Raw genomic sequence first — 23,142 nt, forward strand, 5'->3', positions numbered from 1 at the left:
GTTATTTTCTAGCTTATTTAAAGGGAGTAAGAACTCTTGGCTTGAGCTTCTTCAGTTGTACTCTCCAGAAAGATCACATTCTGAATCTTGAAGTATGAACCTTTTTATAGAACACTAACATTTTAGACAGAAAATCAGATGATAAGGCAATTTATTTGCTGCCTGAATGAAAGAAGATTTTGTTAGGATACTTCAGAGATGATACTCTTCAGAGATGATGCTCTAGCATTAGGCAGAGTGTTAATAAAAAAATTATCTTGCATTACAAATCAATCATTTGTGCTACCTAGTGTGTTACAGGACAAGAAAATGATCCTGCAGGTGGAACACAATAGGTGCTAAAATTGCTCAGCTTTGATTATTACTGCTAAAAATTGCTGCCAATCACTACCTGATTATAATTTGTTTTGAAGAGCAGATGGGGCAGAGAGAAAGAAAAAAAGAGAGAAAGAGAAAGAGAAAGAGAAAGAGAAAGAGAAAGAGAAAGAGAAAGAGAAAGAGAAAGAGAAAGAGAAAGAGAAAGAGAAAGAGAAAGAGAAAGAGAAAGAGAAAGAGAAAGAGAAAAAGAAGGGGGAGGGGGAGATTTAAGATTTCTAATATAAGAGCAAAGATTTACCTCAAAAAAGTGGTAACTCGTTAAAAATTACATCATTTTGATATGACTGAAATCTTTAAAATCAGAGATACATTGAGGAAATGGGAAACATTAAAAGAAATTGCAAATTTCAGTTACTTGATTTAATGATCAAACTGTTATTTTACTATATTTTTAAAATCAGAAATGAAAATTTTAAATTACTGTCAAATAATAAGGAAATATAAATACAGCATCAGGGAAATTATTGTAATATACTTATATAGTCTCTTTTACTTAAATAATCTGTAGTTTAAAATGATACTGGATGGACTAAAAAAGAATTATACGATCAAAAAAATAAATGCTGTGAAAATCCTCACAGTACAAGTGCTTTCTCTTCTTTTCTTCCCTTGTATTTGAACTAAAGCACTGTATTTAAACTAGAAGTGTTATTGCTCCGCCTTTCCCCTATCTAAACACTGTTATGATCCAAGATGGAAGTAGAAAGAGGTAAATAGCGGATGGCTTGAAGAAATTGCCATGTTTTACATTGTCTCCTGATCTTTTGCAAATAACAGTGTAGGCAAAAGATGATGGCATATTTAAAAAGTATTTTGCATTATCATGAGGAACAGATGGAAGTTTGTACATATTATCACTCAAGAAGCCAAGACCACTATCTATTCAAAATGTTACATGTAGAAATTGTACAAAAGAGTTAAACAGTTACAATAAAATAAAGTTACAATACTGGTATGTGGATTTGTTGAGGATAAAAGCACTTCTATTACAATTTCTAGAGACTGCCACTGCATTGCTACAACATAACAACCATTTCTAAATGATCAGTAAAATCCACAATAATTTACAAACTGAGTGACTGATGGAGCTGCTAGCAGTATTCAAAGCAGAAAGAATCTGACTGCAGAATCTCTTAAAATGCAAGATCCAATGGAGCAAATTTACTACCCAATTGCAATTGTTAAGTATATCATCCTTGCAAAAGGAACAAAAATGGGTATTATTAAAACCTTTTTGAGACCTCTGTGGGTGCTCTGGATAACAAAATCTACACAGCTATTGTGTATAGGAAAAAAATGCTACTTGTATAATATTTCATAGCTTTTTTTTTTTTTTTTTTTTTTTTTTTTTTTAATACATGCAGCGATCTTACTGATTCCATTTCAAAGGCAAATAGAGTAATTTAGAGAGTTGCTTACAACTGTAGCAGCTCACACAAATTAATGTAATGTCATTTGAGGCATTGTTCTGCTAATGTAGGAGCAAGTGAGCAAATCTATATACATGCCTTAGCTCATCAAGAAATAATGCAGCAAGAAATCATGCATCATGATGAAAACTCTTTTTTTTCAGACCCATCTTCAATATACGTGATTTCAAATGTATAAGCAACTACCCTGTTGTCAGAAAAACTGCTTAATACTGGACCATATTATTTAAGCAAATTAGGATAGTTTTGTAAACAGATAAGCCAGAGAATTTGAATGTTTTTAGAAAGTTTCTTTCATGTTTTATCGTATCAATAAAGGCTGTGAATTAGCCATTTCAAAATTGCAGTTATTTAACACATAAAACACCACAAACGTAGTAGAAACGATTCTTCTAAATGTCTTAATGTACTGATTATTACCTGACTAATGAATGTAAAAACCAAAAGTTCAGCCTGCCTGGCAAAGAGTTTTAGAGATTCCCACAAAATTTTCATAGGGTAGAGATATCTGTTTTTTAGGAAACCAGCCCATTTGCTTTTGTAGGATGGCAGAAAGATTCTCAATCATTTTACACTACCTAGAACCTTTGGAATTCAAGACATTGCACTAGTACATAAACATGGTTGTCTCTGTAAAAGTGGTACTTATATTTGAAGGGTGAGAGTCCATCATTTAGCTTGCTGCATAATTCTTTATTTTCAAGTTACATACATTTAAATATAAATAAATATATACACACGTGTGTGCACATGTGCAACTTTGTAGCTGTTTTAAAAATATTTTTCACATAAATTAATTTCAAATACTTTCTTAATCAATTATACTAGCAAAATGCTCCTGAATATTTGGAAAGGCATGAACAAGAAAATGTCATTCAGATAATTTTTCTAAATTAAACAACTATAGAAATTATTTTTAATAAGGTTCCTAATAAATTGAAATCCCACAGACTATTGCTAATGCAGACTTACAGTCTTGAAAGCTCTTCTGATTATCCAAAATGGTCCCATTTACAAAGCAACTACAAGAAGAGCTACGGGCATCTTTATCATTCAGCAGTGTCTCTCGGAGATCAGAAAGGACTGTGGCTCCAAACACAGTCTTAATTCTTTCAACGGCCTGAAATCTAGCACAGGGCTCTGAGTCAGAGAGGAAAAGGAATGAGAATTGTAGGTCTGCAAATGCAATGTATAAGAATATGTTTTTGAGATGTAATGTTTCATTCTTCCTAAAAATCTGCCTTTACAGAGTGGTACACTTGGGAAATTAAGTATTAACAGGAGAAGAGTTGCAGAATAATTTGTCAAACAAAATCTGAAGGACAGCCCTCCTAAGAAATAGGCATCTTTTATGCTGTAGAACATGAGAAATTAAGCTGTCAAGTGAGCACTGTAAAAAATCCATCCATTTGGTGTGTATTACCCAGTCAAGCTGTGAAGTTGCTATCCGTTTTGTTGGAGAAGATGGGGAGGCTGCTAAGTGAGACATTAACCTTGTCAAGAAATCTGAATGCAGTACGTGGTCCATTTTCAAGTCTTTTAAGCAGAGACTTTAAGTTCTACATTGTAGGTGCATTAGTTGTCTAAGGCCTCAAAAGAGCTTTGAGAGCTAAGTTCAATACAGAGGTCACTATTATTTATATCCATAGGTGCAGGTTTTATATGAATAAAGTAATTCTGACTTTGAAATTAGGATTGTGTAGCTGGCATTCTGTGTACAATCACAGTTGTACAGAGAATCACTAGAAAGATACAGGACAAGGAATTCTGAAAGTATGAAATGGCTAAGTTTAGCCATTTTGCAAAACTCTTCAGTTTGTAAAAGAGATGACTGAAAGAAATGATAGAAATGTAAAATGAACCATAGAACAGAGAAAGATAAGTAGAAAAGGAATTCAAGGATGAACTTCTTGAAGACCTTGCTATCTGATGGTGAAAAAAATGATGCTAATTAAAAAAAAAAAGAAAGAAAAATGAAAAAAAAAAGAGTTTAATGGAAGATTTGTGGAAATAAAGGCTTCTAAGTCTGTCCAAGGCAAATTAGTAAGAATTTAATAATACATTAATAATGTATCCATGTGGACACATGGATAAATACAACCAGGAAGCGTCAAAGCGTAAAGGCACCTCATATCTAAAAAGCTTATTAGAACTCTTTGAAACAGTCAAAAATACATAGATAAAGTTGATGATATATGTTTGATACAGCTTGTCTGGATTTCTGAAGTCTTTAGACAAAGCCAATCTCAAAAGGCTTGTACAAAAACAAACAAACAAACAAAAAAAACAACAGTCAAACAAACAAAAACCAATCATGGAATGATGCCATAAGAAGAGGTTCTTTTATGGCCAAATAGATGGTTAAAATAGGAAACTGTAGAAGAAAACACAGTTTTCACAGTGGAATAAGGTACCTAGTGAATTTCTGAGTAGATTTGTGAATAGACATCTGCTGTTCAATATATTTATAAATTTCAGAGGAAAGAGGACTAACAGTAAGATCACAAAACTTGATGATGATTGTAAGCTTTTCAAGGTAAGAAAGACAAGGACCAGTTGTGAAGAAATGGCCCAATTCCAGAAATCCTTCAGCTGAGCCTGATTAATGATGAGAAGAATACCGTGCAGATAGCTTGTAATACACTTGTCCTTTTTACATAGCTTTCCCTGGTCTCCTGTTTAAAGTAATTTTTATAGACAGCCCAGTGGGCTAGGTAGAGCCTCTGATCTGTTTCAGTATGGCCATTTTTATGCACTTTTGTTACTACAATACAAAATCTAGTGAGTTGCAGTGAAAATATCATGTAGCAGCTCTACAGCAGAGTCACTTTTTCACACAGTGCATATTTAAATTGTGAAACTTGCCAGCAATATTGTGGATAGTCCAAAGTATTTAGTTATAAACTAATGGGATACGGTCCATTGGTAGCTATTTCCTTTCTGTAGTATCTTTGATCTGATCCTGAACAGCAGTCATATCCTAATATAAACCAGGAATACAAGTTGGGTGAGACTGTATCATTAACACTTCCTCAAAAGCTCAAAATCTAGAATCTAATTGAATTTATGAAACCATTTTGTTAACATTAATTTTAAAGAAAAGACTGAATTGTCCATGTGAAAGATCATTGTAAAAAAATAGAAGAGGCTCACAATGCAGGATGAACTACTTGAGAAGAAATGTAAACCAGGCCACTTACATGCAACCTTCCTCCCAGGAGTTCATCTATCTGTGATTCGAGGCCTACTTTCAGTATAGCACAGCTGTGTAACCATTCTCAGTTTTCTTTTGAGAAAAGTGCTAGGGTGTGAGAAGGAGCTGTGAGAGAGTACATAGGCTAGAAGCACACAAGATAAGAAAGGTGAAATTGCAGACATAAGTAGGATTGTTGAGGCTGGGGAAACCAGCACCTTGAGGATTCAAGAATAACAACACTCAAATGAAAATGCATAAAATCCAAAGGAAAAAAGGGAATTGTAAGACAGCGATTCAGCAACATCATAGATTATCCTGTTCCACAGAGCAGCACAGGCCAGCATTCCCTACCTGACTGATGACTATTTGTCCAGTAGACTGAGTGACTCATTTAGGGGGGGGGGGGGGGGGAGGGTTGATTTAATGCTTAGTTCATTAGTCCTGCAATGTATTGTGTGTATTAGACAATAAATAACTCACTTTGTACTTTTAACTTGTTTATATCTTGCATGAAGAATCTTTTTGGTAAAAGTTCTCTGAACAGAGTGAATCCCAGAGGGGGAGGGTTACGTAAGTAATCCAGAATAACAGACAAGAATAATATGATTAGTCATGTAGAAGAGCATTTATACTTTAAAGCAAGGTACATATTTTAGATGGGTTATGGGATTTCAGAACATAGTGGACTTCTTTTAGCAGATTAGACATTTTTCAGAAATGTTACACATAGCTACAGCATTGAATAGATGGCATCCGAATCTGAGGATAGAATTTGACCTTTCTACTGAGCCAAGGAATCTGGGAGATAAAAACAGAAGTGTTGGAAAAGCCAGTTCTGGGAAAAGGCATATCCTGAATACTTAAAATCGAAGGACAAGGCAATTGTGCTTCAACGGGCACAAACTGAAGCACAGGAAGTTCCATCGGAATGTGAGAGGACACTTTACTGTGAAGGTGACAGAGCACTGGAACAGGTTGCCCAGAGAGGTTGTGAATTTTCCTTCTCTGGAGATATTCAAAACCCACATGGATGCCATCCTGCAAAATGTGCTCTAGGTGATCCTGCTTGGCAGGGAGGTTGGACTAGATGATATTCAGAAGTCCCTTCTAACCTTGACCATTCTCTGATTCTGTTTAATTCCACCAATGCATTATAAGAAGCATACACCTGAGAAATTAGGCAATGAATTTGGGAAAATTCTGGATCTAAATGAGAAATTAATTAGTGAAACAGAATCTAAACTCCAAAGTCTGGCTTGTTGAAAAAGGACTGGAAAGGCTGATGAAAGATAACACAAATTAATTACTTTTTAAATGACTTTTCTGATACAATTGCTTTAAGTAATTGCTGCTTGATTGTGCTTGCAATAACAAACATTATACGTATGTATACATAAAAGTCCAAAAGAGACTAGCACATAAATTAGAGCTGACATGAACTTGATGCAGAAAGCTGCATATTAAATTTGTTTCTGCCAGTAAGGTAGATGGAAGACCAGATAAACTGAAGGAAGATGGCCTTTACCACTGGTGTCTTGGAATTCTTTTCTCATGTGCTTGGCATTTTCCTCTCACTTTTTCCAAATGTGCTTGACTAGATGCTAACTTCCAAGGATAGTAAACAGTGTCAGAAATAAAAGTAAAAGATGTTATTTTTAGGAATATTTAAAGCTCTGATCATCCCAGTTTCCTAAGGGAGTAAGGACTTACATACAAAGGTTAACTTTAATGTACTAAAGCTAATCTTCTTAGCATCCCTACATGTCAATAGGGAGAGACAAATTCCTCTAGGAAGCAATCCAGATAATTAGCCATAATTTAAACACTTTGAATCATCCTCTGCATGATCCTATCTCTTGCCACCTGTTATAGTTTATCCAAGGAATTTATGGAAGCTAGCTTCATTCAGCTGCAAGGAGACTTTCAGAATATGCTCTCTGCTTTTTTATTTTTTTCTTCCCCCAAAATTGACTGCTTGCTTTAATAACTTAATTTAATCGATTTATGCATTGAAATAGAACACCTTGGTCAGCATCACACATGGAAGTTCAGAGACATGCCATCAGTAAAACTCACAATGGCATATTAGATGCCATTATGATAAAGAATGACCTTGTTATTACCATAGGAAAAAAATCTAAGACCTCATGAAATTCATCCACCAGCATATGAGTTGATGATGACAAAAAGTGTAGAAAGAATATAGTAAAGAATTTTCATTTTTTAGAATGGAAACAAGGGCTTGTGCAAAAGCAAATGTTGTCTCCTTGTCCATACCCTTTCAGCTATGCTACTTTACTTAATAAAATATATCTACCCTCAAATCTGTTTCTACCACTCCATAAGCCATGGATGGTTTCCCAATAGCATAATGGAAAGAAGTAGCGACTAAGAAATAGGAAGCAAGAATGGCTTTTCTGTCAAATTTAGTGGCTGCAACTGTTTAACTGATGGCTAAAATGAAAACTTTATCATATCTGTAACCCTTTTATTATGTTTCTATTGAGTACTTGGAGTAGATACAATGAAACTTCTTGCTCAATCTACAACTGAAGCACTAAGAATCACCAAACCACAGGTACTTTGAACTCTTCTCAGAATGTTGGGTTGGGATTTTCTGTTATTTTCCAAGTGCGTGGATTCTGAACTACTAGATACAGAAGTCATAATTCCACTGTTAGTGTCTTTGATGCTTATGGATTCCTTCATGAAAAACTTTCTGTAACAAGGTCTTGTTTGCCCTGGTCTGAATGAGGAGGTGGAGCCTTTGAAATGGATTTCAGACAGCAGGACTACAGGTCAGAGATAAGCATCTTGTTCTGTCAGACTTCACAGCACCTCAGACCAATTTTTTATCCTTTTCTGAAAGATTCCACTTCATCCAATCAGCAAAATAACAATAAATACTTCCCTGAGCTACAGATTTTGTTAGGAAACAATTATTTCTTTATGATTAGATACTAATGGTTGGTGGGAAAAATCAGAAAAAAAAAAAAGAAAGAAAAAAAAGAAAAAAAAAAAAAGGAAATATATATTGACTAGACTAAAAAGAAAATTCTGAGAATGTGGAAATGATTTACTTACTATGCTCTTGAACAACATAATACAATATTATATCAGGTGGGAAAAATATATACTGTTTGGGTATCTATAATTATACAAATATTTTAGCAACTGTTTAACAGCTGCTCCTGGCAAACCATAGCAAAAAGGAATGTTTTCCCAAAAAGCACAGGCCTTAAATGAGAACGTGTTGTTAAGCCTTGAAATTAGAGGGGTACGTACTGGTTTGGTTTATATTAATTTTACAGAAGTGTATTCCTGTTAACTTCAGTGCAGGTACTTCCCATTTCATCAGTTTAAGTTTGGAATTAAACCACAAGCCTTTAATGAGGATTTAATGATCCACTTGGGGGAGCTAAAGGGTAATTTGTTTCTGAATTGATAATGGCAAAATGGTTGGGATGCAAAATTAAGTTACAAAAGGTAATGTGAGCAGAGACTTCCACTTTTTTCAACTTGGTGCTGGTTTTTCACTTATGTAAGGTTGTAGAGCAAAGGATCCCCATTTATTAATAAAATTTCAGCCATTTACAGAAAAAAGAATTACAGTTATAAATAGCTTAACAGCAGACACCCATAAAATCAATCATATCCTAACTTCCTTTATACACCTACGACATACATTGACTGAACACGTAAGGTTGACTTTGATCCTTACTCTTAATTCTACATTTTCATGCTAGCTAAAATTAACTGCAGTGTGATAGTAAGAAAAGAAATGTAACAAGTAATAGCTTTGTCTTTCAATCAATATGAAATAGCTCTTTTAAACACTGGTCTCAGGATATACATGTTTGTGCCTTGTACACCAGCTACTTTGCTGGAACATGGCTTTGCACCATCTTTATATTTTCCAGTTCTCTAGCTTGAAGGGAAGTGGGAACTGTTCCCCACTTTAAAGCTATATCAGCTGCTCTATCTTATGCTTGATTGCTTATGGCTACTGGTAGCGCTTTCACTGTTCTGGGAACTAGGCACTAATTAGAGGCAGAGATGCAGGAATCTTCCTTCCTTTACGGAAAGGAAGAGCACAGCTTTTTGTCTGTAAAGAGCTGGTAAAATACAACACTGAACTTTTGTCCTTATAGGGACTGCCTTAAAGATCAGATAAGATGATGATATAGTTGATTTCAAAAGTCACAGCAGATCCAAAGCTATAATTATCTTTTACAAAACCAAACAACTCAGTTTCAGATACAAAACTTGAAGGAATATTCCAATGGTAGAGTTGTACTGTCAATGTCTTCACTGTAACAGTAGAAAATTCATCTTATTCCAAATTAATATGCAGTACAGCTCATATGAAAGTTTATATTTGTCCATATTTGTGCCTCTAATTTAATTCATTCATGTAAATAAAGTTTCAAGCAAAAGTGATTAAAAAATATTTTGTTCCCCCCAGCATAATTTGGCTATATTTAAGGTTTCTTTCTTTTAAGTTTAACTTAGTCAGAGCATGTGGAAAAAGCAAACTTTAAGTATCTTTACAAGAAGTACTGTTGTTAAGCATTTTATAAGTGAAGTCTTACGCTTTGTAGCTATAAGCTATAAAAACATATTTTTAAATGTCATTCAATATCTTGAAGTCAGACACAATCATACTGATTGAATATCATGCTAAACACAATAGAAAAGCAAATGGAAGCAAAGGGTATGGTGAGCCTAGGTATAGCCATAAAAGCTGTAACCATTAACAGTACTTGATGATGATATTTGTAATGAAATTTGCTTTTGTGCTTTCACTTTGCTATGTAAGGACATGTGTTGTAATGTATTTTGGAGGAACTACTGCTACAAATTGACCAACTTACGTTAATTAATTCAATCTCCCAGATTTTTTTCACAAGGTCCATCGATGTATAGCCATTAATTAGAAAGGATTTGGTATAGTCACCCAATTCAATGGAATCCAGCCATTCAGCTACAGAGGTGGGGTTGTAGCCATCATGACCAATCTGCTTCATCTGAAAAAAAAAAAAAAAAAGAATAAAAAGAATGAGCAAGAATTAGTGCTAATATTCATTAAACACAATTCAGGACAGTGGTTTGTATTATTTTTTTTTTTCTGGGTTTTTATTCTCTGACCAATCTAATGTCTAATGATTGTCATAACATGAAAAAACTATTTTGTGAGTAGAAGTACTTATAAAACTTAGTTTTCAATGGATTTTCTTCTCACAGGTGTTTGTTTTTAAACCAAAATGTATCAAGACTGTAGCATGAGTTCAGTTCTTACAAGACATCATAGAATCCATAAGCAAGGGAGGGCAAAAGAAAGAGATAGAGACATTATTAATATCCTGACTGCACAAAAATGTCAGATTTGCACCTAAGATTTCATAGCAGGGGAAGAAATTAGACTGAGGATTGGATATTTTGCTATCAAATTCCAAATGAAACATATTTCTTTGGTTATATTACTCCTAATTTATCTTTTCTACTAGGTTATCTGATATTTCATAGTGGTTGAAGCCACAGCATATTTTTCCACCCCCAGGGGAAGTTTAAAATAGTCTCTTTCCTCTACCTGGTTACATTTTTCATTGAGCTCTTGGGAATTTAATATAGTTTAGATTGCTCTGCTTCTGTAAAGTTGATTGAGATTGGACAATCGAAACAAGTATTATTGGAATAGAACTGACAGAATGACATAGACAGAAAAGCACCATGTACATTTATATACCAACACAGACACAGAAAGCATAATCACATAAATCTTGTTTTCATAAAAAAATAAGAAATACCACTGGCATGTTATTTTTCTGAATTTTGTTAAGTTACTAAGAAGTAAAGAACTCAATTTCTCTTTCACAATCACCTCTCAGTGGCACTAGTGAAGATTTTCAAGCTAACCCTTAAAGAAAAAAATGTATAAATCTACTACCTGTGCAGATAGTTATGATGTACTGCTCTTATGAATTTTAAAGCAATTGGCGACAGTGGCACAAAGAAATAGAAAAATTTATGGAATAGCTTCAGTTTTCAACAGGATTATATGCATATCACCTTTGTATTGAAGTGTAACTATTTCTAAAACATTGAAATGGTAAACTTATATGAAGATTCAGAAGTTTAGAAGGCCTTGTATTTTGTACAGCATCTCCAGAATATGCAAGAGTTGCATGGTGAAAGCCAGTCTCCCATTTTTGCCTGTCTGCTTATATACATTCTTACTTTCTGAGAAACAAGGGAAGTGTGACAGAAACATAATGCTTTGAGCTTAAGTTTGAAGTGAGTGACAAAGTAATTTAAAAATGAGAGAATTCTTATCTTAATATCTTGCCTGAACCCATTTATTTCTCACAGTTTATTTGAAATACAATTTGAATTCAAAGCAGGGAAAAAAAATTAATGTCTATATTTGAAAGCCAGAGTAGTGTTTGTGTATCTGTATTTTCAAATGCAGAAAGCCAGCACATCATGAATATGATCATGGTTTCTTACAGTAGCAGAGAGAAGGGATGCAGACACACTGCATCATGGATATAACAGTTTACTCTTTGGTCTTTTGCTGCATATGTTGGGTATAAAATATTACTGGAAATACTTAAATGATGCAGTGAAATTATTATCTTATATCATAAAAGAGGGAGTAGAGAATCCCCATAAATAGCTATGGAAATTACGGCCTTTTAGGTCACTTCTGAAGCAAAGGATTTGTATTAGGAACTGAGAGTTTACAGGCAGGAATTAAGTTATGACTGCATGACAGTGAATACAATTTTGTTGCTGATCTACACATTATGAAAACTAGTTATCCTGATTTAGAATGAAAGTTCTAGATGTCAAAAGCATGGCAAACTCTTCTTTCATTGTCATTCAGATTTATTTCTTTTTTTTTTTTTTTATTAAAAGTAGTCTGTCCAGCAGACTGAAAAAACATGAAGAACCCTGATAGTTCTGCCTCCTGTGATGCTTAGTTCAAGAGTTGATTTGAAATAAGTTATGTTTAAAAAACTGATTCTTGAAAAGAAAGGACTCAATAAACAGAAGAAAAATCTAATACAGAAACAATATGAAGATGTATTGGGTTCACAGGGTAGCCATGGCTTTTGAAATGTATAAAGTATTTTTGTTTCCTTTCTCTAACAAAGAAAAGTGAAGCACCTTCATAACAATTTTTAGAGTATTCAGACAGGTAACATTAAGCAAATGTGTTCTTTTTAGTACTATTTGACCTTTATGTTTAATAAATGTTGATATTAACAAGATTTTTCTTTTGACCTGATTTTGATATGATTTTTTCTTTTTGACCAAACTGGATGAGAAATCCAGAGAAATCTCATCCAGTTTGGTCCATGATACTGGTAACCCATCAGTTTCTATGAATGACAAACACAGCATGGGAAACTTCTGAACTTAGTTTCCAGTGAACATCTCCATCAGATGGGCTGTTAAAACAGATATCAGTACAACTGTGGTGTGTTGCAAAGGGATGCAGGCAAGAAAATACAGGACAATCCAATAATCAAAACACTGAGAACAACTGAAATGTATGTGAAAATTTCACATTTCTGAATTTGGTGCCAATAGACAAAATTGTTAGGAAGTCACTCAGCAACCTATATGAGCACGCACTAGAGTATTTTGGGGAACCAGCAGGTTCTGGAAACATTTTCCCTTTCCCTACCCCAAAGCCTTGAGTACAGGAGGTTCTGTCTAGATGTCAAGAAGCACTTTCTTACTGTGCAGGTGAAGGAGCACTGGCATAGGTTGGCCAGGAAGCTTTGGTAGTCTCCCTCCTTGGAGATCTTCAAAAGCTGTTGGGACATGATCCTGGGCAGCCTGCTCTGGGTGGCCCTGCTTGAGCTGGGGGTTTTAGCAGATAACCTCCAGAGGGCCCTGCCAACCTCAGCTATTCTGCAATGCTGTGTTTCTGTGATTTGGCTGCCTGTCCCGCCTGCCCAAGCGCTCTCCTCAGCTTCCAGCTCCCTTGCTCTGGTAGGGAGCCCCCTCCTGTTGCTCCCCAACACCGATGACAGAAAATCTCTTTTCTAAACAGATTTTCTAAAATGTGTCTAATACATGAAAACTAATAAACTTTCACTATCAGTCCCCTTGTATGTAAGGTTTTGTTACGTCTGTTAATAACACCAACTAGCTTATTAAGTGTCATTCATAGCTGGCTGTATTTTTTTTCCTTTCAAGTATTTATTGACAGATTAGTTATCTAGACATAATAGTATCATTAACAGTATCTGCTTTTCATATAAAAGATTATAGAGTTTTTAAATAAAAGCAAAAACACTTTGAAATGTATCTGCCTAGAAATGCTGCCCCTTTACTTTATTAGAGATTCAGTTTAGTTGCATCTTATCCATGTTCTCATTAACAGGTTATGGCTCTTGGACTGCATATCTATATATTTTTCTGTATTACACTGTGATTTTAGCCTCCTCTCACAGATCATTTGCACCTTATAGACTACCTTGCTGATGCTGTTTGCTGTTTGGTTATTTTGTGTTTGTTTGTTTTTGTAAAGAAAAGGCCTCCTGTCTACTGACCATATTTGCACATGTAAGACTTCAATCATTTCACACCAGCTACAACAGATGCACCAGTGGTGTCAAACATTAAATTGGCTATGTGCACACTTTTTGACTCATCATAGTATAAAATCTCTGAGCTTCAAGTCATGTCTGTTGTAAATACAGCCTTTCAAGGATTAACTGCTCATAAATTGAGGCAGTATTGTTCTTCCACAGACAGTGCTCCCAATTTGTTAGGATATCTATAAAGAGCAATACTGGTGTTAGCTGTTCAACTGCAGATAATTCTAGCATGACAAATATGGAAAACACTAAGGAGGAGGCCCATAGGATTTAGAAGTGATAGAGAAAAAGAAATGTTTAGGAAAATATAATATAAGCTAAGTATGGAGGAAGATACAAAACACGGGAGGTTTCTCTCCTTGGTTCTACTGAACTATCATGAGTATTGCTTGCTTTGAAATGAATAGAAGACAGAAGCCAGAAAAAGCTGTTTCCCAAAATAAAATAGTAACATCAAATAGCATCCTAGTGGGCTGAGAAATCCTTTACAAGGGACTGCATGTACATCAATCTTTTTGGAAGTGCATCCCTACTATAACTATATGGTATTTTACATCTAGATAGAAAGTACTTTAGTTGACTTTTTGTCTCTGAAATGTAGCCAAATAAACATGAATGGAGCTTCAAAGTAAGCACATATGCACCAGAAGCATCTAGGTGAATTCAGTAACATGGCCAATTACCAGTTTTATGTGATCATCTCAGACAGCTGGGAAACTAATGGTATTTTCTCCACAGGAAATATCAGTATCTGGTGGATCTCATCACTGTATTAAAATCAAGCTTTGTATCTCCTTTGCAAGGAGAAAGAGAAGACTTGACTTTCACAGCTTTTTAAATGACAGCAATGATTATAGTGAAATTACACACCTGTGTTGGTTTGCAAGGAACTTTTTTTTAAAGAAAATGTGTGTTTTCTTTTTTAAAGAAACGTGTGTTTTCTTTAAAAATCACAGAATCATCTAGGTTGAAAGAGACCTCCAAGATCACCTAGTCCAACCTCTGAGCTAACACTAACAAGTTCTCCACTAAACCATATCAGTAAGCTCTACATCTAAACATCTTTTAAAGACCTCCAGGGATGGTGACTCAACCACTTCCCTGGGCAGCCCATTCCAATGCATAACAACCCTTTCAGTAAAGAAGTTCTTCCCAATATCCAACCCAATCCCCCATGGGCAACTTTAGCTCATTTCCCCTCATCCTATCACTGGGTACATGGGAGAACAGACCAATCCCTGCCTCGCTACAGCCTTCTTTAAGGTACCTATGGAGAGTGATAAGGTTGCCCCTCAGCCTCCTTTTCTCCAGACTGAACAACCCTAACTCCCTCAGCCGCTCCTCGTAGGACTTGTTCTCCAGACCCCTCACCAGTTTCATAGCCCTTCTCTGGACACGGTCCAGGGCCTCGATGTCCTTCCTGTAGTAAGGGACCCAAAGCTGAACACAGTACTCAAGGTGTGGCCTCACCAGAGCCGAGTACAGGGGGACAATCACTTCCCTAGACCTGCTGGCCACACTGCTTCTTATACAAGCCAGGATGCTGTTGGTCTTCCTGGCCACCTGAGCATACTGCTGGCTCATATTCAGATGACTGTCAACCAATACTCCCAGGTTCTTCTCTGCCAGGCAGCTTTCCAACCACTCATCTCCCAGCCTGTAGCTCTGCTTGGGGTTGTTGTGCCCCAGGTGCATGACCTGGCACTTGGCCTTGTTGAACCTCATGCAGCTGGCCTCAGCCCATCGGTCCAGCCTATCCAGATCCTCCTGCAGAGCCTTCCTACCCTTGAGCAGATCAACACATGCACCTAACTTGGTGTCATCTGCAAACTTACTGAGGGTGCACTCAATCCCCTCATCCAGATCATTGATAAAGGTATTAAAGAGAACTAGCCCTAGTACTGACCCCTGGGGGCACCACTAGTGACTGGCTTTCAACTGGGTTTAACTCCATTAACCACGACTTTTTGGGCCCAGCTGCTACCTAGGCAGTTTTTATCCCAACAAAGTGTATGCCAGTCCAAGTCATGGGCAGCCAGTTTCTTGAGGAGAATGCTGTGGGAAACGGTGTCAAAAGCCTTGCTGAAGTCAAGGTAGACCACATCCATTGTGTCACTTTGTCATAGAAGGAGATCATGTTCATCAAGCAGGACCTGCCTTTCATAAACCCATTCTGACTGGTCCTGATCACCTGGTTGCCCTGCGAGTGCTGCATGATGACATTCAAGATAACCGGCTCCATGAGCTTCCCCAGCACCGAGGGCAGACAGACAGGCCTGTACTTTCCAAGGTCCACCATCCAGCACTTCTTGTAGATGGGCTTCACATTTACTAGCCGCCAGTCAACTGGGACCTCTCCTGATAGTCAGTACTGATGATAAATGATGGAAAACAGCTTGGTCAGCTCTTCCTCCAGTTCTCTCAGTACCCACGGGTATGCTGGCCTATCAGAAATGCTGGTCTATCTAAGATATTTAATCAGCTCTCTCAAAAATATGTACAAAATAATCAGCTTCCAATCTGATTCATTTTGGATTGTGGGTGGTTGTGGTGGAGTTATTTTTTCCTGTCTTTGTGTGTTGTCTGTTGTAAAGTATCACAGAATCACAGAATTTTCTAGGTTGGAAGAGACCTCAAGGTCATCGAGTCCAACCTCCAACCTAACGCTAACAGCCCTCCACTAAACCACATCCCTAAGCTCTACATCTAAGCGTCTTTTGAAGACTTCCAGGGATGGTGACTCCACCACTTCCCTGGGCAGCCTGTTCCAATGCCTCACAACCCTTTCAGTGAAGAAGTTCTTCCTAACATCTAACCTAAAACTCCCCTGGCTCAACTTAAGCCCATTCCCCCTCGTCCTGTCACCAGGCACGTGGGAGAACAGGCCAACCCCCACCTCGCTACAGCCTCCCTTGAGGTACCTAAAAAGAGCGATAAGGTCGCCCCTGAGCCTCCTCTTCTCCAGGCTGAACAAGCCCAGCTCCCTCAGCCGCTCCTCGTAGGACTTGTTCTCCAGGCCCCTCACCAGCTTTGTCGCCCTTCTCTGCACCCGCTCAAGCACCTCGATGTCCTTCTTGTAGCGAGGGGCCCAAAACTGAACACAGTACTTGAGGTGCTGCCTCACCAGAGCTGAGTACAGGGGGACGATCACCTCCCTAGCCCTGCTGGTCACGCTGTTCCTGATACAAGCCAGGATGCCGTTGGCCTTCTTGGCCACCTGAGCACACTGCTGGCTCATATTCAGCCGACTATCCACCATCACTCCCAGGTCCTTCTCTGCCTGGCAGCTTTCCAACCATTCCTCTCCCAGCCTGTAGCTCTGCTTGGGGTTATTGCGCCCCAGGTGCAGGACCCGGCACTTGGCCTTGTTAAACTTCATGCAGTTGACCTCAGCCCATCGGTGCAGCCTATCCAGATCCTCCTGCAGAGCTTTCCTACCCTCAAGCAGATCGACACACGCACCTAACTTGGTGTCATCTGCGAACTTACTGAGGGTGCACTCGATGCCCTCGTCCAGATCATCGATGAAGATATTAAAGAGGACTGGCCCCAGCACCGAGCCCTGGGGGACGCCACTAGTGACTGGCCTCCAACTGGACTTGGCTCCATTCACCACGACTCTTTGGGCCCGGCTATCTAGCCAGTTTCTAACCCAACAAAGCGTGCGCCAGTCCAAGCCAAGAGCAGCCAGTTTCTTGAGGAGAATGCTGTGGGAGACGGTGTCAAAAGCCTTGCTGAAGTCAAGGTAGACCACATGTACATGTATGTTCAAAAAGTAATTGTGTATACTCATATTTTTTGGAAGAAGAGATCATTCCTTCTCTAGAGGTGGTAAAATAAAAGGCTGAGGGGAGACACTTTTGAAGACCACAGTGCCTAGCTGGCACAGGAACACCACAAGAAGCTAGCACCTGCAGAGCTTGAGCAGGACTTGAACCTGCAGTCAGGGACAGAGAGACAGCTGTCAAGGAGGGCCAGCTGAATTTCCTTTGGACCTGAGGACACTTTTCATTTACTGATGCTGAGAAAGTGACTAAGTGAAAACTAGGACCTGTCTGTAAAGGCACAGCGGGTAAGGAAGAGCTGTTATTTTTTTTGTTTGTTTTCTATTCTGCCTACCTTGTCACTTACTAAAAACACTTACTAAAAAAGTTAACTATTCAGGCTGTGTTTTAATAATGTTTGACTTTTCTTTCTGCTAAACAAAATCCTTCCATCTTTTTGTGGAGCTTACTATCAAAAGACAGTATAGTTATATTCAATTCACAGTACTGCCTAATTAAGGATCCCACACTAATGGTAAATCCAGACTACCATGAACTCAGTTCAGCATTTCCTACCACCATTGTGACAGACATCTTTTCTGTGACTTTTTGCAGTTTGAATCTGTCTTCAGAATAAAAAGAAAAATAGATACACACTTTTTTTTTTTTTTTTTCAGTAGTTGGATTCATATCTGTGAGAAACAAAGTTGTGTTTTTGCCATAGAAGGTGTTTTTGCAGTGGAAAATTCCACTAACCTTGCATCTTACAAAGTGATTGGGCAGTATAGCAGTGAGGAGTATGCTAAGCAGATAAGGAGATGGTCACACTGTCCCAAAATAAGGAGGACAGCTAAGAAAAACAGGATGAGCGGTACGAAATCAGTAAGAACAAAAATCACAGGCCCTCTAGCCCTTCTAGGCCCTCCTTCCTTCTAGGAAAAAAAAAAAAAAAAAAAAAAAGGAAAAGGAGAAATTGACAGTTGGTCAAATTAAATTGTACCTATATGGTACAGAAGTGCATCGAGTAGGTTGTGAACCTGTAGTACTCAGCCAGTGAGGAAACAGGAGAAATGAGGTGTTGGGTAATAGCGAATTATGATAAACTTAGTTAAGTTAGTTAGCTAAGTTTATTATCAAAGTTAATTATGATAAACTCTTACTGTATGCTCCTGCTTGCAGGATGCCCACCATTGCAATCGCGAATAAAATAGCTTCACAGAAAATCGGGTCTGAAGAAAATTATTGAGATTTTTCTCACACATCCAGAAGACTAAAAAGACCTTCTAGTTCTTCATCAGACACCATGGGTCTGGGTCAAGGGAAGATGTCTCATTCAGTATTACTGTGGATGCTTTATGCAACAGTTCAGGGCATTTCTATATGGTATGATGTAATCTTAAAAAGACCTGAATCTGGAATTTGTGAACTAAGTGGAACGCATGGCCTTTGATCTCATGAGTTTCTATGATTATCACTTCTGAGAACAGTCCTGTGGGTATTTGTTAGTAATTCTGTGCTCAGTGCTAGAGATTTACAGGCACACTTTCAAAAACTGGCTATTTTAGCATAGACTTACACCTCCAAAGTCAAACATTCATCCTTTGCTGGAACCTCAGTAGTTTTGCCTGGTTTACTTTTGATGATGTGCTATCAACTGCACCTATAGTTCTTTCCATCCCTCTCAGAGGCTATACTAGCAATGATTTCTTTGGCCCAAGAGTATTATGGTTTGGTGCCATGATATGATTTAAAAGTAATCTGATCATTGCCTCTACTTCGCGTTGGTTTGGTTTGCTGAATAATCTGGGTACATATTATACAGCTTTGTTTTTGTAGGAAAGCAAATCAGGAGATCAACACTAGACATGCATCAAATACATTTCAACCTCTATTTTTTTCTCTGCTTTTTACTAATGTTATTATTCTTGATGGTTGAAAAACCCATCAAGCTCTTCAGCTTCACAGGAGATTCCATGACGGTGCTAACTAGAGGCCCAAGGGAATGATGTTCTTCATCAACAACCTGTAAGAAAGTTGAAAACTTCCTGATGGCAATCTAAGCTGGTGTCAGTATCAGAAGGCTGCCGACTTCATGGCTGTTGTGAGGAGTCCAGAGGTATCTAACTATGCTCTGTATAGTGACCAGTGGGCCAGCTGCAGAAGAAAGAGAATAGGAAAAGAATAGCACTCCCCCTCAAATAGAATTTTAGCTTGCCTCAGTGTAGACAGCAGGCAATATGGAGTCAACCACAATTAAGAAAGTATAAAAAAGCACAAATAGGAATAAGGCTTGCTGTATGGGGAATGGTTGCACTACCAGTGACATGCTACTGTAATCTACACAAAACAGATAAGTGACAGTGTATCCCATATAGAGTGGCTCACTGACAGAAAGAAGGAAAATGTAAAACATTTGTGGGACTGCTTTAATCAGACAAATTTGAAGCACACGCATGGAGAGACCATGAAGTAAACACACTGAGCTATAGCATAGATGTTTCTAACTGCTTTGTTTTACTGGTACATTCCTTTGTGTTTCAAAGTTGCAACACTCATGTATTATGTGGTTATAACTCTTCTTCTCTGTCCTTATAGTTAAGGTCTTATAAACAGTGTAATGAGCAGGCAAGTGACCTCCTTCCAGGCCTGGCAAGTAATTCCGAAAGGCATTAGAAGGAGGAATAAGCAGGGTACAAAGCACTTCCCTTGAACGCTGCTTTTCATCTTCAATTCCAGCAGGCCAGAAGCAAGAAGTCACCGCCAGAAAGGGTCATAAATATTAAGAGCTTGACTTTGCAGCATCTTCTAGTTTGGTCACTATCTTTAGGAATGGAAGTTGCAGTGATCTACCTGTTAGCTGTGCTGAATGGGAGATAATTAAATACCATGATTCAAAATAGCTTTCTAAGCTCTGTAATGTCTAAACCAAGATATAACCAGATATATAGCAATAGCAAACATATGATGTGGTCCCTGTCTGCTACATACACAGCATAGTTAATGTGCACAGGCACAGTAGTTCTGTTTTCCTAAATGCCAGATTTACTGTGCTTGCAAAAATGGGTGTTACATATGAGTAATAGATCTAGCACTTTTTGGAAGCACAGCTTTACTGCTCATGTAACACTACTTGCAGAGAGCATGTGCTCAATACCCCACTCATGTCCTACTTCTTGTCTGGTTCTGCAAAGCACCCAGGAAGCAGGCTTACTGCCGGCATGCCACTGCTACAAGATTCCCAGACATGCTCTGTGCCTGAGACCTCTCCATGCAGGAAGAAACAAGCTGCATACTGTAAGAATAGCTCTGAAGCCAGGAGAAAGATGCTTTCAACTATCATCTTTCTTCCATTTGTCAAATGAGAGAATGTGTTCCCATTATGGGCTAGGAGAAGGAGCTATACACTGAGCAACCCACATGAAAACAATCCCTTTTATTATCTAGGTCCTCAGATAAGCTAGGATAATTATTTTCAAAAACACTGCAGCCTCTTAGGAACCCATTGAGAAGTCAATTGCACACAGGCTTTGGATGCCAAAATAACTTGAAAATGATACACTGTGACTGCTATTATTTTCTTAGTCAATTAAGCGTATCTTGAAAACAAGTTCTCCCTCAGTATTATATATATATTTTTCTGAACTCCTTGTACTATACTTTTAGGCATTGTCCCTAGAACTCTATACAGCTGAATGTCCTTTTAATAAAACATATAAAATCCCTCTCAAATATTATTGATTTCATTCTGTTCAAACAAAAAATGCTAAATGTGGTATCAAACTCTGCTAAGAGATTTGCTCTAAAACTGGTGTCATGTATAAAGTATTTCCATTTTAAGAATTAACTTTACAAATTATATTTCTACTGGAGTGTCTTAACCTTATCTAATAATAATAAGCTATAAAGTGCTCTAGTTAATATTAATGTGAAACTTGAATAACTTAAATTACATTAATGTAAGGTGGGATTGGGCTATATCTCTAATCCAACAAAAATAAAGGGTATAATGAAAAGCAGAGATCTCATTGAAATATTTCTATTCTCCCTACAAACATACTAGCTTACTCTCATGAAATGCTCTCCTCAAATACAAAATAATTAAGGAAAGATTATATTTTGAAAAAAAAAAAAAAAGGTCAAACATGCCTTTTTATACTGGTTAAACACAACGTAATAAAATGCAACAATTAATTCATCAGGTATTTGCTTTTTTCCTATTTAAAACTACTTCAAGCTCTGGCAAGTGGTTCCTAAACACATTTGTGGTGTTTGAAATACAGAAATCTCATCACTCTTTAGGAAACCAGCATTTAGGATGATCAAAGTCAGTTAGTCTTGCCAAAATCTAAATGCCTGTTGCATTTTCAGGCTGCAGAGATGAAGGCTGATGAGAATAACAAAAGAAGCTTTAAAAAGGAATATTTTAAAACATTGACAATAGATTAGTTTCTTGATTTTTTAGCCTCTAAGTTTATTCTATACTGCCTTAGTATATGACCCTAAGGAAGTGTCATTCTGTAGATATTTTTTAAAGCATTTAACTTCTACCTCGACTTCTGAGTTAAGAAGTATGACAAGACAGGAAGGATTAATAGTAAAACTAACAACAGCAGCAGCAGCAGCCATATTGCTAACTACTAAAATGCAAGGAGTCATCAAGTTTTAAATTAAACAAGGAGTAGAAAAGAGGTACCTTTTCAAACAAACCAACTAAAAGAATATTTAATGAGATTCAAATTAGTAAGAATCCAATTATGATTTGAAATCATAAAGTATTTAGAAGGTACAGACTATTTTGAATGGATGATGACAGAGCTGAACTTATCAACAAATGGATATGCAGAAACCTTTTAATGTTTTCCTGCAGGATGTGAAAGCTTTTTAGATTTTCAGCAAACTGCTGTAAATACTTCAAGGATGAGTTACATGAGATAAAATTTACCAGAATCCCAATTTGTGGGCCCCATAACTACTCCAACAGCTGTTCAAACGAATTGGGTTTTGAATATGAAATTAAGTATTTTTTCTATGTAAGCTCTCTTGTGTTGGTGAATCATTTGAGTGAAGAAATGTGATGCACAGCTTTTGGCTGCCTTTACTTTAATATGATATTTTTGCATCAAAGACACATTAGAAACTTGGTCTTTGAGGACTGTTTTCTCAACAAGGAAGCTGCTAAAGACTACCTCACTGAAGCCCATGCTTTAAGCCTTTCTTTGTTACTTAATTATCTTTGGTTCAGAAGATGTTAATTGTTGCATAAACAGCTTGTTCTCACCTGGTTTTAAGAGAGCTTCTAGATCTTGATTCTATAATAATTTCTCATATTAAGCATATTTTATGAAAATACCTTAGTTGGAGTCATACGACAAAATCTGGCTCTCAGCATTAGTATATTCTCCAAAAGCAGACATTATTAACAATGTTTTCATAAACACCAGTTACCAAATCTAGATAGCACTAAAATTATGATATATTAAAAATCTATTCATTAATTTTGAACAATTTAAGCAAGAATACAAACATTCTGGCTTCCCTAAGAAATGTCAAAACCAAAAATATTTCATCAGCTAAGAGCAGGGATTAAAATCACATAAAATGTTTTGAATGATAGCGTTGTTCAAAAATGTATAAATTTATAGTTAAACCATAAATATCTGTTGTAATTCTTCAAGTACTACTTTTATATACCCTAATACTGTACCATTTATCTCATTTGTCTAAAAACGCTATGTGGAACATTGCTGTCTTTAATCATC

General features: G+C 37.1%; 1 protein-coding gene across 6 annotated transcripts in view; it reads right to left on the minus strand.

Annotated features, from left to right (window-relative positions):
* Positions 1-23,142, minus strand: part of ANKS1B (ankyrin repeat and sterile alpha motif domain containing 1B) — a 435,613-nt gene that overhangs the window by 150,577 nt on the left and 261,894 nt on the right. For all 6 annotated transcript variants that reach the window (XM_084506033.1, XM_084506034.1, XM_084506032.1 and 3 more), the window contains one exon: positions 9,879-10,031. In XM_084506033.1, the coding sequence (XP_084362159.1) occupies positions 9,879-10,031 (153 nt within the window). The remainder of the gene's footprint in view (positions 1-9,878; positions 10,032-23,142) is intronic.

Source organism: Aythya ferina (genome assembly GCF_964211825.1).
Source record: "Aythya ferina genome assembly, chromosome: 1".
NCBI lineage: Eukaryota > Metazoa > Chordata > Aves > Anseriformes > Anatidae > Aythya > Aythya ferina.